General features: G+C 39.5%; 1 protein-coding gene across 2 annotated transcripts in view; it reads left to right on the top strand.

Annotated features, from left to right (window-relative positions):
• Positions 1–16033, top strand: part of LOC110327892 (solute carrier family 22 member 19) — a 38898-nt gene extending 22865 nt beyond the window's left edge. The window contains exons 3-10 of one of the 2 annotated variants that reach the window (XM_029531155.1): positions 467–621; positions 1554–1659; positions 3114–3237; positions 10626–10741; positions 11500–11714; positions 13161–13269; positions 14258–14461; positions 15364–16033. In XM_029531155.1, the coding sequence (XP_029387015.1) occupies positions 467–621; positions 1554–1659; positions 3114–3237; positions 10626–10741; positions 11500–11714; positions 13161–13269; positions 14258–14461; positions 15364–15421 (1087 nt within the window). In that variant the 3' untranslated portion in view covers positions 15422–16033. Of the gene's footprint in view, positions 1–466; positions 622–1490; positions 1660–3113; positions 3238–10625; positions 10742–11499; positions 11715–13160; positions 13270–14257; positions 14462–15363 lie in introns of both variants that reach the window. The other variant, XM_021207159.2, reaches the window with a different exon arrangement.
• The last annotated feature ends 2441 nt before the right edge of the window (positions 16034–18474 follow it).

Raw genomic sequence — 18474 nt, 5'->3', positions numbered from 1 at the left:
TGGGTAGGGGAACAGAGGTGGGGGGAGGGGTATGGGAAACTTTCGGGATAGCATTTGAAATGTAAATAAAGAAAATAATAATAATAAAAAAAAAATTCCAGTTTTGTAGTCTGTCATATATGGCTTAACTCACATGAAAAGCTAGTGGTAAGAAATTGATAAGAGCAGAGGTGGTGGTACACACATTAAACCCCAGCTCTTGCAAGGAATGCAGAGGCAAGCAGGCCTCTGAACATTTGAGGCTAGCTTTGGCTACATAGCAAGTTCCATACTATGGCTACTAGTAAGTTTCACTACATAATAAGGAAGCTGTCAAGGGCTACATACTAAGATCACATCTTAAAAAGAGGATTGGGCAGGAAGAAGATTTTTGCTTCAAAAGGTATCTGTTCATTTTTAATATCTATACTTTGTTGTTAATACAAACTGTTATTGTCCCTGTAATCCAATCCTTCCTATTCCTCAGGTTTGGGAGGAAGCTCGTTTTCACATGTTCTTTACTGCAAATGGCCATCACTGAAACCTGTGTAGCTTTTGCTCCCACCTTCCTCATCTACTGCTCACTTCGATTCCTGTCAGGAATTTTTATCTCATCCCTGAAGACAAACGGTGCTTTGCTCAGTAAGTCAAATATTTTTTTGTTTTGTTTTGTTTTTTTATGCTTAAGTTTATTTATTTATTTTTCTTTTTATTTTTTTACACTCGATATTTTATTCCCCCGACCAGATCCACCCTCCGACTCTTCCACATCCCATACTTCCTCCCCAGCCCCCCTGTCTCCACGTGGATGTCCCCACCCCTGACCCCACCTGAGCTCTAAACTTCCTGGGGCCTCCAGTCTCTTGAGGGTTAGGTGCATCATCTCGGAATGAACACAGACCCGGAAGTCCTCTACTGTATATGGGGCCTCATATCAGCTGGTGTATGCTGTCTGTTTGGTGGTCGAGTGTTTGAGAGACCTTGGGGGTCCAGATTAACTGAGACTGCCTGAGTAAGGTAACTCAGACCCAAAAGGATATGCATGCTATGTACTCACTAATAAGTGGATATTAACCAAAAAAAAAAAAAAAAAAGTACAGAATACTCAAGATACAGTCCACAAAACTCAAAAAGTTCAACAAGCTGAAGTGCCCAAGTGAGGATGCCTCAGTCCCACTTGGGAGGGAGAAGAAAGCAAACACAAGTGGGGAGGGAGAGAGGGACCTGGGAGGGAAAGTGAATGGGGGAGGGTGGGAAGAGGGAGAGAGGGGAACCTGATCTGGTATTGGGTGAGGGAAAAGGACTGAAGCCCTGAGGGCCAGCAGAAAGAGTGGAAACAGGCAACCTCAGGAGGTAGAAGGTGTGAAACCCTCTCAAATGTACCAGAGACCTGGGAGGTGAGAGACGCTCAGTAAGTCAAAGCTTTCGATGAGCATTGTATAAGCTTTGGGTAGGACTGGGTATCCTTCCCAACTTTCTTAGAAGTCAAACTTCATTTTCTTTTCTTTCAGTATTAGAATGGACAAGTCCTAAATTTCAAGCTATGGTAATGGCACTGGTATTTATTGCCTCAGGAGTTGGACAGATGCTGTTGGGAGGCCTGGCTTTTGCTATTCGAAACTGGCACCATCTCCAGCTGGCTTTATCTGTTCCAATGTTCTTACTTCTCATTCCCACAAGGTATGAGCCTTCTTTCCTTCTCTGGGTTATGGAATCCAGGAATGACAATGGACATGGAAGCAGGACATAAGAAATGCATTTGTCCTTGGTCCACACAAGTCAGTGTTCACTCCTCTTTGTATTTATATGACAGGATGACAAGTATCTCTGTCATATAAAACTGAGAAAGTTGGATTCAACTTGAATTTAAGATAAGCAATAAGTAGTTTTATAAAAATCATAATCATACATACGTTGAGTAAAAAACCTGCATTTTCTGACAAGCATTCATTCTTATTTGAAAATCCTACTTATCTATGAGTTCCATATTTTGTTCACTTGGATTTGGCATATTTACAGTAAAAAGAATGTATACTAATTGATGTTCAAATTTCACCATGCAGAGTTTACTTTTATTTACTAGAGAAACACACACACACACACACACACACACACACACACACACAGGCAGAGATTAGTAATTAATCTTTACCAGAATGTTCTCCATCTTTCCGCTTGTCCTTGCAACTAAGTCTCAATTATCCAGGCAGTAATAAACACTTCAAGATCAGACTGCCTCTGTTGTAGCTTGTATTTCTATGAGTGACTTTGCAAACAAAAAGAAATGTATTGAAAATTATGGTGACTTTGATAGTAAATAAAAGGCAAGTTAAGTTTATATTCACAACTGTCTAATGAAAGAAAATCATGACTTCTCTAGTTTAAAGTGGTAGGCAGAATGGCCCAGTTCTCCCACTGGCTCTTTGGATTCTCTTGCTTTCCACTAAAAAAAAGAAAGAAAAAGAAAAAAGAAAAAAAAGACAAGATGTGCTATATCAACAGAGGAGGCATATATTCATTAGGAAGGACTAGAAAATGCTTACATATGCTTAATATAGTGAGATGAGTTCATACAGAGAAGAAGAAGAACCCTCCAGCAGGTTCTTCCATATCACTTCATCCTCACAACATAGCCATCAAAATTATGAAGCTGCCATTCCCATTTTATAGATTAGAAGTGAAGGTTGTGTTAGCTTGCTTTTGTGGCCAGAAAGCATTGATTGTTGCTAAGAGCAGCAATGACTGCACTTTATTAAGTGGTTCCTTTTTAGTATAAGAACAAATAAGGTATAAATGTTTACTTTAACAAGGAATTTGGAAAATGTGTATTCAAGTGTCCCTCATGTTGCAGTTCTGTGAACCCTATGTAAATATATATTCAAGTAAGAATGCGCAGACCAACATGACTTCGAGTCTGCACTCTGGGAGTGCAAGTGTAAGGCATGCATGAGTTATTTCCCATTTTCCTAGTGAAGGTCCAGACAGTGTTAGATTATATTTATTAATATAATTAAATGAGTAGTAGGGATTAAAGAATATAATTGTTCAGGGATACATGCCACTTTTAAAATGATAAATGTGGTTTTTAAAAGTATAAGGTAATTGAGAGTTATCTTATACCCAATGTCGAGCAGGTGGCTGTCAGAGTCAGCTCGGTGGCTGATTATGGCCAACAAACCCCAGAAGAGCTTAAAGGAACTTAGAAAAGCTGCATGCGTAAATAGAATAAAGAATTCTGGAGATGCCCTAACCTTGGAGGTGAGTTATGAGAGTTGGTTGTAACACAAAAGAAACACAAACTTAAGTTTGTAGACGTTAGTGCCCAAGATGCCAGGTATAGTGACAGAAAACACTGTAGAAGAATGTTTCATTCAAAAATTTAAACTCATTTCTGTTTTTCTTCATTTTGTTTCTTGAATTCTATGCCGATTGTTTTTTGTTATTGAGGTTTTTAAGTTGACAAAAAGCTAAGGTCAGCTGAGAAGAGGGACTCTACAGTTAGAATATGCCTCTATTAGATTCACCCGTAGGTAAGTATATAGGGCCTTTTCTTGATCAGGGATTGATGATGTAAAAGTGCCTAATCCTCTGTGGGTGCTATCACATTCCTACTTTAATTCTACTTTAATCAATCTCTCTCTCATCAAGAAACTTTAATTAATCTTTCTTACAGAATCATTATGAATTGTGAAGATTTAATTACAATAGCTTGGGCAACTTAACACATGGCTATCTCATGTCTCCCAGCAACTATTAATACATCCTCAGGAGAAATGTATGAGCCTTTCCTCATTAGCAATAGCAACTACCTGTAAATCCTCAAGGAGAGGCAGGGCTTCATGAACTTCTCTACTCTCCATTATGGAAGTTGATGGTCCACTCTCATGCAGGTCTTATATATAGATGCTGAGAATTTAAAATGCATTAGGCATGAGAGGGCAAGAAGACAACACTACACATCACCTTAGCCCTTCCACTGCCTTTGATCTTTCCTCTGCTCTCACTTTCACAGTGTTCCCTGAACTTTTGGACAGGGTGATATAGACATCCCATTTATGACTGAATATTGAACTTACTGTGCTTATTCTCAGCACATTGACCAGTTATGACCCTGAAGTAACTGTCACCAACTACAGAAAAAGAAGCTCCTCTGTCCAAATACTTCATCTATAGAAATGAACAAAAACATTTGGAAGGCAGTTCTATCGGAATATCATTTCTACTAGCAAAATAACTATAATAAGCTCCCCCACTCAGGTCTGTGACATTCATAGTTGTGGGCTTTTGACAGGGTTTAAAGCACCAATATAAATTCCCTCCTGTTAGGACCACTATGGAAGAGTAGGGGATGGATTGAAGGAACTGAAGGGGATGGCAACCCCACAGGAAGACCAACAGTGTCAACTATCCTAGACTCCTAAGAGCTTCCAGAGAGTGAGCCACCAACCAAATAGTATAGACAGCTGCTTCAAGGCCCCTGGCATATATCAGCAGAGGAAGAGAATGCTCTTAATCCTGTAGACTTGATGCCCCATGGTGGGATGATACCCGGGAGGTTGCCCTCTCAGAGGCAAGGGAATGGGTGATGGAAAGAAGAACTCTGTGAAGAGAGACCAGGAGAGGGCAACATTTGGGATGTAAATAAATAAAATAATTAATTAAAAAACCTTCCTGTTAGAAGGTCTCAAATACAATTACAAATTATCTTTTTACCATCATGACAGTGATGTCATTAATATACCAGTGAGTACATCTTGCCAAGAAATTATCAGTCATGTAGCCTAACTATCCACAGCTGACTAAATTTATGATGGTAATTTATTGTCATCTAGAGTGGCCTACATAGCACCTTCCAGCACTGCAAAAGCTAGCCAGCAGGGACAAAGTTTCCAAGTCAATTCTAGCTTGATTTTTCTATGTCCTACAACCAGAATATATAGCATATTTAGATAGGTTTTTAGCATTAGTTCTGTTAAGAAATCTATATAAAATTGTATGGTGGTAATTTTTATTGTAAACTTGAAAATATCTACAGTATCCTAAGAGATAAGTTCCCAGGCTTACTTCTATTTGAACATTTTAATTAGGTCGGCCTCTTAGGACTGATCTTGGGATTGACTTGATTAGGTTAACTGAAGTAATAGAAAATCCAAAAAATGACAACATTCCTTGAACTTGGATCCCCAATTACATAAAAAGGAGGAAACTAGATAAGCATGCGCATTCGTTGTTCTCTGCTTCTCACATGCAAATGATCAGATGCCTCATCAGTTTCCAGCTGCTGTCATTTCCCCATGATAAAAGACTATATTCTGAAACTGTGAACCAAACCAAGATAAATCCTTACTTTCTTATATTTCTTTGGTTGGAGTACCTCTACCACAACAGAAAAATACTATGAAGAGTGGAGTCACTGCTGTGATGGTCATGACCATGTAGGCCTTTGAAACTCATTTGTGGGAAAAATCTGGAAGACTTTGAACTTTGAGCTATAATAGTATGCATAGTATCAGCTGAGGTCAACAGACCATTCTGGTGTGGCCTGGGAAACTTAAAAATAATTGATGAATATGTTTTATAGAGAATTTTGTAAAACAAGAGACCATTTCTGACTATCATATGGCTAGTCTTTAGTGCATTATACAGGTCTACAGTAGAAAAGGGAAAAAACTGAGCAGTTTGTCAAGAAGCAAATATGTTAAGAAGCTTAAACTTTGCAACCTATGCATGTTATGAAAAAAGAAACTGGAATTGCTAAAGAATATCCTGTTCATCTGAAACAGTGGAAAACACACCATAGGGGCAAGACCCTACATATCACAAGACTCCCACTTGTTAAAATTCAAACTTATTTAAAAGTACAAAGTTTGAACTGATAATGCAGTTCATAGGATTTCCTGTTCCTCAAAAGCAACTGTCTGATAAGCTATTCCCCAAAGGCAAACATATGAAAGCAGATATAAGTGTAATCCAACAAGACCAGGCTTCATCCTTAGGCAGCATGATATTACTGTTGGCTTTGCAGATGCTAAGAATCTAAGATAGAGTAGTTCTTTAAATTGTGTTTCACAATTATAGATATCAGAGGAAGCAAGACAGTGTGGGGCAGAGTTGGAGTCACTGCAGTGTGACCTTGACAGGCCATTGCATGAACCTGAACTGTGGAATGTTTGCCAATAAATGCCACATGCACTGAGTAGAACTAACTCAAGATAGAAGTTATGTATGATAAATGATATATAGCTGGAGGTGTGCCACCATCTAATCCCCTTTAAACTGAAGTCTCAGACATTGTACATGGAGCTATAGGATTTGATATTTTCTGACTGGGTTTTTGATCTTGGCTTTGGCCTATTATTTCCTCACTATGCCACTATTCTTCTCTTTAGAAGTAGGAATGTGTACTATGTGCTGTTGTGCTGGTATAGACTTTGTTTCTGTTTCTGCAGCGGGGTCAGGGTTAAGAGGTTACCTTGAGTCCCAGAAGAAGTTTTAAACTTTTGAACAATGTTGGGACTATTAAATTATGAGGATTTTTGAAGTTGTAGTAAATCTAGTAAATCATGAGCTGGCCATGAGCTTATGGAAGTCAGGGGCATCTTGTGGTTTCTGTATAAAATGTACCCTACAGGTTCATGTGTCTCATCAGCTGGGATTGACTTGATTAGTCAGCTGGTTACAATCTTCATGAAGGTTATGAAACATTTAGGTGGAGCTTTACTAAATAAACTAAGCCACTGTTGGTGGGCTTTGAGACTTTTTAGATTGGTCCTCCTTGTTTATCCTTCTCTGCTTCCTGTATGCAGGTACAATGTTCTCAACCTACCCCTGCCTCTGTGTCTTCCATGCCTCATACCATGTCTTCCTTATCGTGATGTTCTCTGACCCTATGGAGCTGTAATACAAAACAAACCTTTATCCCTTGAGTTGTTTTTGTCAGGATATTTACCAAATGGTAGAAAAGAAACCAACAGGGTCATTTACAGATTAGTGGTATACTAACCTTCACTATATTGTATTATATATTATTGTATACTAGCCTTTAATATATTGAGATATGGTACATTCCTAGCCTCTCCATGACTTCAATACTGAAGAGATATTAGATTTTGTTGAACACTTTTTCTCTATTAAGATAAATTAGGTGATTTCTGTCTTGAGTCCTTTTATGTAATTATATTTATTAATTTACCTACATTGTAACATCCCTGAATCTCTGAAGCCAGGTTGATCATGATGATTTTTAATTCTGTTGGCTACTGTTTTGTTGAGACGCTTTTGGTGTCATCTGACTTCATAAAAAAACTTCATAAGCCTCCCTTTCCCTATATTTTATGGAATAATTTGTTTTTGTTTTGTTTTGCTTGTTTTGTTTTGTTTTTGAATGGTATTGATATTAGTTTTTCTTTGAATATTGGAAATTCTACAGTGAATCCATATGAATCTTGGCAGTTTGTATATCTTTTTAAATTATTCATTTTATCTTGTTTTAATTTTGGTAGGCAATATGCATCTATAATTTCACTTACATTTTTATAGTATATAATTTGGTGCTATATTCGTTTTATAGTATGTTTTTATGAATTTCTAAATTTTATTAGTATCTGTTTAGTGTCACCCTTTTCATCTCTAACTTTATTCAGACATTAACTCTTTCTTTTCATTAACATGAGTAGGATTTCATTAGTCTTGGTTATGTTTTTAAAGGGCCAGCTCTTAGTTTTATTTGTTCTTTGTATTCTTGCTTTAACACTATTCACTAATTTCTACTCTGATCTTAATCACTTCTCACATATACTTGCTTGGAGTTTGTGTTGTTCTTGTTTTTCCAAAGCTTTAAGTCTTTAAGCTCTTTGTCTGGGATTTTTCAAAAAATGTTATGGGTATTTCAGGCTATAAACTTGGCTCTCAGGACTGTCTTTGTGGAGCCCCGTAGATTCCTGTAAACTGTGTATTGATTTCTGTTCAGTTCTAGAGACTTTTTTTTTCTTACTATCTTCAGTAACTCATTTGTCATTCAGTGGTGTGTGATTTAATCCCCATGAGTTTGTGTATCTTTTGTGCTGTTTCTTGCTGTGGTCAGATAAAGGGTGTTATTTCAATACTACTATATTTGTTGTGGCTTGCTTTGAACACTAACATATGGCCTATTTTGGACACATGTCCAAGAGTTGTTGTGAAGAATATGTATCCACCGGTGTTTAGGTGAAAAGTTCTGCAGATGTCTGTCAGGTCCTTTTGGTTCTGGTTGATATTTTAGTTTATATCTCAAGATGAGTTATTGGGCTTATGACTTGAAGGTTGCCCAGGGAAGCAGAGCCAAGAGTGTAGCTGATGATGAGATAGAATTTCTTACTAAATATGAGCCAGCTTGTGGGGGTCCAGGGAACTCATGGGGGGCAGAGGAACCATATGGCAATATAACTGTAGGTGAGACTAGACAGGGCAAGGTCTTGGAAGGGGTTGAAGAATTCACAAAAGCCAGGGACCATGCAGGGTGATTTTTCCAGGCAATTGCAGGTGGGGTAAGCCAGGCCCAGATCTCAACAGGAACAGAAGAACTCACTCAATATTCAGTGGAATCTCATGAAATCTCATGACACAGAGCTCCACTGTTCTCATTTCTATCAGAATTCTAATCTGCTGATCTCCCACCAGAATCATCCATTTAGATCTGTTCACAGCATTCTAACATTCTGCTACCCTATACCAGCAAACTCTTCCAGATCTCTCTAACAGCTTAATCTAATATCATCCTCTGACTTCTAGACATGCTACTCACAGAGTGAAAATAAATACTCTCTGCAAAGAGCTTATCCTCTTAAAACTAATTGTTTTCCTTTTGGAAAAGGTTGGAGGTTGAGGCATGTTGCCTTCCTGCCTCTGCCTTCTGAGTGCTAGGATTAAAGGAGTCCATTAAATACTGTCCTAACCGTATTTATTTTTCAATCATTAAAAATCAGTGGGGTTTTCCCTTCTGCGTTAGCATGTATATTGATGTCTTCCTTGTTCAATTTTCATTTAAACAACCATGTTGAGACTTTATGAATGTAGCTTCTCTGACATATTTAGGAGAGAAAAATCTCACAGAAAATTTTCTGTTCCTCTTGCTCTTACAGTCTCTCTACCAGTGTAAGAAGGGAATTCCATGGAGCCTCAACTGTAGACAAAGATCTGCAGCAAACTAAGGAATTCTTAGAACAAGAGACTCCCTAGGGGAACGCCCCAAACTAGTTATCCGTGAGCAGATTAAGTTCATATATTTAGGAGAGTCTGTGTGTGTATATAACAATAATTAAAGAAATAGAAGCCTTGGGTAGAAGGAGAAGAGGAAAGGATACAAATTATGTAATTATATTTTTATTTTAAAATACTTTCTTGTTTCTGTTTCTTTTTATGTCTGTTTATTTTCTTTTATTTTTTAATTATCTTTAATCTATCTCTACAGTCCAGTTGTTACCCCCTCCTGTTTCTTCCTCCAACAGTTCATCATTCCTCCAACTCCCCCTGTCTCCAAGAGGATGTCCCCACTCCCCACTCCACCAGCCCCTCCCACCCTCTGGGGCCTCAAGTCCCTCAAGGGTTAAATTCATCTTCTCTCACTGTGGCCAGACCAGGCAATCCTCTGCTGTATATGTGTAGGGGGTCTCGTACAAGCTAGTGTATGCTGCCTGGTTGGTGGTTCAGTATCTGAGAGATCTCTGGGACTCGGGTTAGTTGAGACTACTGGTCTTCCTATGGGGTTGCCCTCCTCCTCAACTTCTTCCAGCCTTTCACTAGTTCAACCACAGGAGTCCCAGACTTCAATCTATTGATTGGGTGTAAGCATCTGTGTCAGCTGCTTGTTGGGCCTCTTAGAGAGCAGCCATGCTAGGCTCCTGTCTGTAAGCACACCACAGCATCAGTAACAGTGCCAGACTTTGGAGCACCCCTCCACCTTGAGATGGATCCCAAGTTGGGCCAGTCACTGGACCTCCTTTCCCTCAGTCTCTTCTCCATTTTTGTCCCTGCAGTTCTTTTAGACAGGGACAATTCTGGGTCAGTCTTTTTCTGTAGGATGGCAGCACACTCCCTCCAACTGATGCCCTGTCTTTCTACTGGAGGTGTGCTCTACAAGTTCCCTCTCCTCACTGTAGGGCATTTCATCTAAGGTCCCTCCCTTTGAGTCCTGAGAGTCTCTCACCTCCCAGATCTCTGGTACATTCTAGAGGGGCCCCAACCTCCACCCCCCTGCCCCGAGGTTACATATTTCTATGGTTATCCATAAGCAGATTAGATTCATATAATTAAGAGACTCTGTGTATGTGTGTGTGTGTGTGAGAGAAAGAGAGAGAGAGAGAGAGACAGAGAGAGAGAGAGAGAGAGACAGACAGACAGACAGACAGACAGACAGACAGACAGACAGACACAGACACAGACACAGACACAGACACAGACANCAGACAGACAGACAGACAGACAGACAGACAGACAGACACAGACACAGACACAGACACAGACACAGACACAGACACAGACACAGACACAGAGAGACAGACAGACAGACAGACAGACAGACAGACACAGAGAGACAGTCCCCTATACGTTGCCAACATGCATCACAATGTTTACTATTTTGTGACAACAGTTTGTCATTGTTGTTGAAGGTTGTGAAAACTATCATGAAGGAGGAGTTGGAGGCAGCACAGACAAAACCCTCCCCACTGGACTTGTTCCGTACACCTAACCTTCGCAAACGGATCTGTCTCCTGTCCTTTGTGAGGTAGGCATCACACTGAGCTTATTAAAACAGTGCAGTGATGGCTCGTGCTTTTAATCAAACACTCAGAAGACAGAAGCAAGAAGATGTATGTGAATTTGAGGCCAGTTTGGTCTACATATGGAGTTGGAGACCAGCCCAAAGCTATATATTGAGTCCCTGTTTCAAAAAAAAAAAAAACAGTATAGACATTAATTTTCCTATTAACAAATTTTGAGATAAGTGATGAGGACTTTCTACAGCCTGAGGGATCCAAAGGGTCTGGGCTATAACAGCAGAGCAAAGTATGCTGTGGTGAGTTTATCCAATCACTCTGAAGGTTCATTACCAGAAACTGTTGCTTAGAACTTCAGCCATAGGAAATCTTGGAATCTAAGCTTACTCATTTGTCTGTTTCCATTTCAAAGGCAATAAACTTTCAAACATCAACTATCTAAGTATATACATATCAATGGATATATACTGATATAAAGTTATAACTTTCATTAAGGTCAATATATTAAAAAAAAACAAACTCCAAAATCCTGAATGGACCCAGCTTGTATCCCAAGAATTCCCTAACCCCTTAAAAAAATAACAGTAATGATACATTCATTATCATAGAATATCTTTGTGATTATGAAATTATCTCCCACATGATCTCCATAAAACAGATGCCTCAATATTTTAACTAAAATGAGCTGCCTAAGCTAACTACATTATCATGTATGGGGCAACCATTCCAAGCCTTATGATATGACATTTTTCTTTGTTCCCTACAGATTTGTGTCAGTGATGGCTTTATTAGGCCTGCTTATCAACATCCAATACCTGAGCAATAATGTGTTCCTACTGCAGTGTCTCTATGGTGTGGTATGCATCCCAGCCAATGTTCTTGGAAATATTTCAATGAACTACATGGGCCGCAGAATAACCCAACTGATTTTCATGTCTTTGTTGGGAATCTCCATTCTGGCTATTGTATTTTTGCCTCAAGGTGAGAAAAGGACACAGGATAAGCAAAGAAAATGAATCCATCCTTTTTCTCAGAATTTTTCAGATCCTCTCTGTAAAAAATAGGGGGAAAGATAGCCTATGGATTTGCTGTAAGCAGTCTAGGCATTGAGGACACATTTTTCCATTAGGATAGTGCAATAACCATCAAATTTTCAGTAAATTTTTGTTCAGACTTTTGTCTTTATTGCATGAAAGTACCTAGGAATTGGCTGCAGTTATTCCCAAATGTTTTTAGGTTAACAATGGATCAGTTATTGATTAATTATAAATTTTCATAACAATTATGTAGGTTAAGGTCTTATAATCCTGACACTGTTACTTCCTCTGCCCCATAGGGTCTCATTACTTTAGCTTCAATGACAGTTTGTTTTCTGAACTGTGTGTATCTGCTTATGACACTCACATTATATCACCATGAATCCAACCCTAGATTAGAGAGTTGTCTCAAGAAAGAAACCTCACTTGTGTTGAAGCTCAAAAGAAGGGCAAAGAAGTAGGACTGAACTAAGCCACAGGAGTGTTAGAATTGACTTCATTGAGTCAAATGGATGTGTGTCAGGAGGAAGTATCCGGGTGGTCACCAAGCTTTGCACATTTTTATAAAAATCCCAAAATAGCAGTGGTGACTTTTCAATGTCAGCTGTAATGTCAGTTTTCTGCGTTACCTCAAGAAATGCTCCAATGTGTAAAGATTTCGTGAGCCTTTTTTAAAAATTGGATTCTTTTACGTGTATGACTGTTTTGCCTACATGTATGTGCATGTATCACATGTGTGCCTAGTGTCCACAGAGGCCAGAAAAGGGCATCGGGTCCATTGGAAACTGAAATACAGGTGGTTGTGACATAGCAGGTGGGTGCCGGGACTTATAAGGCTTTCTTAATTGGGCAGAAATTGACCCAGTGAACAGTTTTCCAAACAGCAGTCCTTATCCTTGAGTCTTTAGACATTATTCCAAATCGAGTTCCCAGCTTTCACCACTGTAGACCTTCTGTCCTTCCACTCTGTATTATTGCACATAGATTTAAATGCTGTGTGCATCTGAATGAGTTGATGGTCCTCTGTAATCTTCCCATGATAGTCCTACATCCTACATGAAGGATTTCTGAAACCCTAGAGAGAAAAAGGTAGATTTGATCTTCCACATTCACCGTACTCTCCACGTCATGAGCAAATATCAGCGATACAATGTCCAAGTTGTTTTCAGAAGCTTTTCTTCATCGTAAACCAATCTATATAGATAGGTCCCTTTCTTATCTTGTAGTCATGGGTAATTCCTACCTCTCTGCAGTCTCCCTTCTCTACATGTTAGATCTACACAGACTCCCAATGAAATTATATTCCATTCGGTGTTGGAGAACTGCACATTTCTACTCTCAGATTTATCTGTCTGTCTCACTAAACTCTCACCGGTCTTCCTCTCTCCAGAAATGCAGAGCCTGCGTGTAGTTTTGCCAACATTAGGAGGAGCAATTTCTTCTGCCTCTGTAACGAGTACTCTTGTACATGCAAATGAGCTAGTCCCCACCATAATCAGGTATGACTCAAGATCAGAGCAGACTTTTCTCAGTTCATTCACTTTTACTGAAAGGACAAGAGCAAAACTGCTGGGTAGTTAATCAATCAGTTGTGGTGCTAACAAGAATGGCCTCAATGTCCTGAAAAGTTACCTTTTGCCAGATAAGTTTAAGACCAATGTACCACAAGTCACAACTCTCCCATACAATCTGGAATCACCTAGAAAAAGGTAGGTGACTAAAGAAGTATAGCTTTTTAAATGTTTTATTTTGTATTGGTCTCTTGTTGTGTACATTTTTAATTTTTTATAATGTCCTGCAGGCATGATTGACATTCACTCTTCATTGCCTTCTCTTATCTCTGCTCTTGCTAGCTTCCCTCTTCCACACTGATGTCTTTGCTGTTGCTGTTGCTGCTGCTGCTGCTGCTGCTGCTGCTGCTGCTGCTGCTGCTGCTGCTGCTGTGGCTGCACGGCTTTAAACTACCATAGAAAACTTGGGTTTCAATATAACATTTTCAGATACTATCTTTTTATCCATCTAACTTCCCCTATCCCTCCATCCCTACTTATATTCCCAATCCACCCCTCAATCCTCCCTTTTCCTTTCATGTCACATATATATTACAGATCCCTCCCACTACTTAAGACCTTATCTTCCCCTCTCATGATTACTTTTTCTAGTTCATAATCTATACCTATGGCCCTACACACATGTATGCATACATGAATGTTAAAGTGTAGCTTACAAACTTGACAGAAAACATGTAGAACTTACCCTTCATACCATATTTTTTATTGTAAGGAATAAACAAGTATCTTAATACTCTGTCCTTGACAAAAAAATAATACCAAATAAAACAGAAATTTGAATGTAAAAATAAGTCACCAGCATCCTTAAATTCAATTACACAGCTCATTGACTTGTAATTCATGTGAGATATAAAGTCACAAATTCTATGTGTGTGAACTTGCTAGATTACTTCTGATTCATGTTTTATGCTCCAAGAGGAACTGCTTTAGGAGTCGTTGGAATTGCTGGTAGTGCTGGAGGAGCCCTGTCTCCTCTATTTATGATCCTCACGACATACTCTGCTTCCTTGCCCTGGATCATCTATGGGGTTCTTCCCTTCCTTGGTGGCCTCGTTGCCCTTCTTCTTCCTGAGACCAAGAATCAGCCTCTGCCTGACTCAATCCAAGATGTAGAAAATAAGTGAGTAAAATCTCTACCTTTCCCATAGAGGACTTTGTTGAGGAAGATAAATGATCATTCAGGGCCACATTCTCACTAGCAGGCTGACAATTAGGCTTTTTCACATATGGTCACTGGTGCTGGCATAGGGACCTTTGTACATTCCTTTCTATATGGATTTCATAGGTGTATGGAAACTCTACATCACAAGGGCCAGCCCTGAACATATGGTGCTAGAAGACTTAATGATAAATACAAGTTTGTATGTCCTCTGTTTTACTCTGACCCATTGTGAAACGTATCTTGACAAGGTTGTGTGCCTTCTATCTATTTTGCCATAATATAGAGCACATATCCTTGAAGATATTTCAATCACACATAAATGTAAATATCATTTCATCCCTCAGACCAAGTCACCCTCAGCCAAGTGAATACTGGTTAGCTTTCAGAAACAGTCTCTATAGACATGGGATGTAACAGTCAGTACCTAATTTATAGATTATATACAAGACTGAAGAATCTGCCACTCATGAGATGATATCTCAAGGAAGTACTCTTATGTTTGCTGTGTGATTCAAATAATATTGGTTCCACTAGAAATGAAATTTTCATGTCAGTGAAGAATTGAATAGTCTATAAAATGACCATGAAAGAGAAAGGAGAGAATTTTAAAACTTTGGTGTCCTTCCCGTGCTTTCTCCCAAAACTCATTTGAGAATGTCATTATAACCAAAGTAGAAGGGTTCCCAGAGACTTCAGTCTTTTATTCACAAGATTTATTCCAACCTTTTGTGAAGAATCATGGAGTTCCTAAAGTTGATGGGTAAAGAGTGAGCTTGCTCTAAAGAATGCAGGAAGATCCCTCTTCTCTGAGTCCTTTCTCATTTTGTTTTTCTTTACCATGTTTGCTGTATTTGTTCCAGGAGGAAAAGCTCAAGAGAGGCAAAGAAAGATGTGGTTGCCAAAGTGACACCATTATAAAGAATTCCAACTGGCCTCTGATCAAGGAGAAAGATGAAAAATATATATCATTCAGGATATGGTGGTCCAGAATTATACCCAGATGTTAGCAAAATTTTTCCATATAAGTCATTGTATAAATAATGAGTTAAATTAAAATTATACTAGTTTGTCATGTATAAAATAACTATAATAAAGAAATTTGAATAAAATCACAATATATTGAAGAAACATTAACTCAAAATGTTTATAGTCAGTGATACTGGTCAAGTTTCAGTATACAGTGCATGTTTGTAATGTATGGCAGTTCAATGGAATTGAAATCTTCCAAGCAGGGAGCAGGGTACAGGGAGGCTTCATGAGACTCAGAAGGTAAACAAAACTTGGAAGGTTCTGGAAGACCTTTATCTAGCTTTTTTAAAGAAGTAAGTAGTATTGTGGGAGAAGACTGAGCAGCCAAGCTTGAAAGCAGACATTTAACTACTGAACTGCCCAGAAACTATTCAGTAAACCACCACGGTGACAACTTTCATAAAGTATTGAGAGGATTTTCAGTGATGTAGATGCTCTTTTTGAGTCATCCCTGTCCCTGTAAATAACCTTTCACCCAAATTCCTGTTGGTAACCCCAATAAATCACCAAGGCAATCTTTGTTGCAACTACTGTGTTCTTCATGGGTTATCTTTCTGGGCTGAGTACCCTGTGTACTCCCCAGGGCAAGTCTGTCATACAACAGTCAGTCACATTGTTACTGTGATATCTGAGAAAATTAACTTAAGGGAGAAAAGACTTGTGGTGGCTCCTGCTGGAGACAAGCTCCAGAACTTTGGTGCTCTCTTGAAGGTCGTCTAGAGGAAAGAGCATTGGTGGGGCAAGACTTGGTCTCCCCAGAAATTAAGGTTGCTTTCTATAGTAACATTTACCTATCTTCACTTTAAGTTACTCTTAAGGCCAGAAGCCACAGGCCTCTTGGCGAATTGACACCTGCTGCTTAACTCTGTGTGTGTGTGTGTGTGTGTGTGTGTGTGTGTGTGTGTGTGTGTGTGTGTGTGTGTTTTGAGGGTGGAATTAAGTAAAGAGGTTCTTTGTTCTTTTCTCTACAGATCCTCCACCCACCACACCCTAAGGCAGAGAGTTTATTTAATTCCTTGTCAGCTAGGGAAAGTCAGTCTCAGGAAGAGAGGGGGAAAAGGAGGCACTTTTTTAAAGGATTCTAATCTTTATTTCTAAGTAAAAGTAAAAGGGGAGGAACTTACCAGAGTATGTGTTCTCTTAATTTCTAAGTTGTTCTCTCTCTCTCTCTCTCTCTCTCTCTCTCTCTCTCTCTCTCTCTCTCTCTCATTTTCCCTTTTATTGGATATTTTCTTCATTTACATTTCAAATGTTATCCCCTTTCCAGGTCTCCCCTCTGGAAACCCTCTATCCCACCCCCCTATCCCCTGACTATATGAGGGTGTTCCCCCACCCACCTACTCCTGCCTTTTGGCCCTGACATATCCCTACTCTGAAGCATCGAACCCCCTCAGACCCAAGGGCTACTCCTCCCACTTCTACAAGGCCATCCTCTGCCACTTCTGCTGCTGGAGCCATGGGTCCTTCCATGTGTGCTCTTTGGTTGATGATCCAGTCCCCAGGAGCTCCAGGGGTTCTGACCTGTTGACACTGCTGCTCCCCTCATGGGGCTGCAAACCCCCTCAGCTCCTTCAGTCCCTTCTCCGACTCCTCCATCCGGGACCCCGCACACAATACTATGGTTAGCTTCCAGCATCTTCCTCTGTATTTGTCAGGCTCTGGCAGAGCTTCTCAGGAGGCAGCCATATCAGGCTCCTGTGGGCAAGCACTTCCCCAGTATCCAAAATAGCTTTCATATTTGGCAAGTGTATATAGGATGGATCCTCAGGTGGGGCAGTCTTTGGATGGTCATTCCTTTAGTCTCTGCTCCACAATTTGTCTCTGTATTTCCTTCTGTGAGTATTTTGTTCCCCTGTCTAAGAAGCACTGAAGCATCCACACTTTGGTCTTCCTTTCTTCTTGAGCTTCATATGCTCTGTGAATTATTATTCCCAACTTTTGGGCTACTATCAGTGAGTGCATACCTTGTGTGTTCTTTTCTGATTCAGTTACCTCACTAAGGATGATATTTTCAAATTCCATCCATTTGCCTAAGAATTTAATGAAATCATTGTTTTTAATACCTGAGCAGTATTCCATTGTGTAAATGTACCACATTTTCTGTATCTATTCCTTTGTTGAGGGAAATCTGGGTTCTTTCCAGCTTCTGGCTATTATAAATAAGGCTACAATGAATATAGTGAAACATGTGTCCTTATTACATGTTGGAGCATCTTCTCCACCCAGGTATACACCCAGGAGTGGTATAGCTGGGTCCATAGGTAGTATTGTATCCAATTTTCTGAGGAACCGCCAGACTGATTTCCTGAGTGGTTGTGCCAGCTTACAATCCCACCAGCAATGGAGGAATGTTCCTCTTTCTCCACATCCTAGCCAGCATCTGCTGTCACCTGAGGTTTGATCTTATCCATTCTGGTTGGTGTGAGATGGAATCTCAGGGTTGTTTGAATTTGCATTTCCCTGATGACTAAGGATGTTGAACATTTCTTTAGGTACTTCTCAGCCATTTAATATTCCTCAGTTGAAAATTCTCTCTTTAGCTCTGTTCCCCGTTTTTAATAGGTTTATTTGGTTCTCTGGAGTCTAACTTCTTGAGTTCTTTGTACATATTGGATATCAGGCCTCTATTGGATGTAGGATTGGTAAANATCTTTTCCCAATCTGTTGATTGCCGTTTTGTCCTATTAACAGTGTCTATTGCCTTACAGAAGCTTTGCAATTTTATGAGGTCCCATTTGTTGATTCTTGATCTTACAATACAAACTATTGGTGTTCTGTTCAGGAAAATTTTCCCTGTGCCAATGTGTTCGAGGCTTTTCCCCACTTTCTCTTCTATTAGATTCAGTGTATCTGGTTTTATGTGGAGGTCCTTGATCCACTTGGACTTGAGCTTTGTACAAGGAGATAAGAATGGATCAATTTGCATTCTTCTACATGTTGAC

This window comes from Mus pahari, chromosome 1 (assembly GCF_900095145.1).
Source record: "Mus pahari chromosome 1, PAHARI_EIJ_v1.1, whole genome shotgun sequence".
Classification (NCBI taxonomy): Eukaryota; Metazoa; Chordata; class Mammalia; order Rodentia; family Muridae; genus Mus; species Mus pahari.
This window is presented reverse-complemented; position numbering and strand designations above follow the sequence as displayed.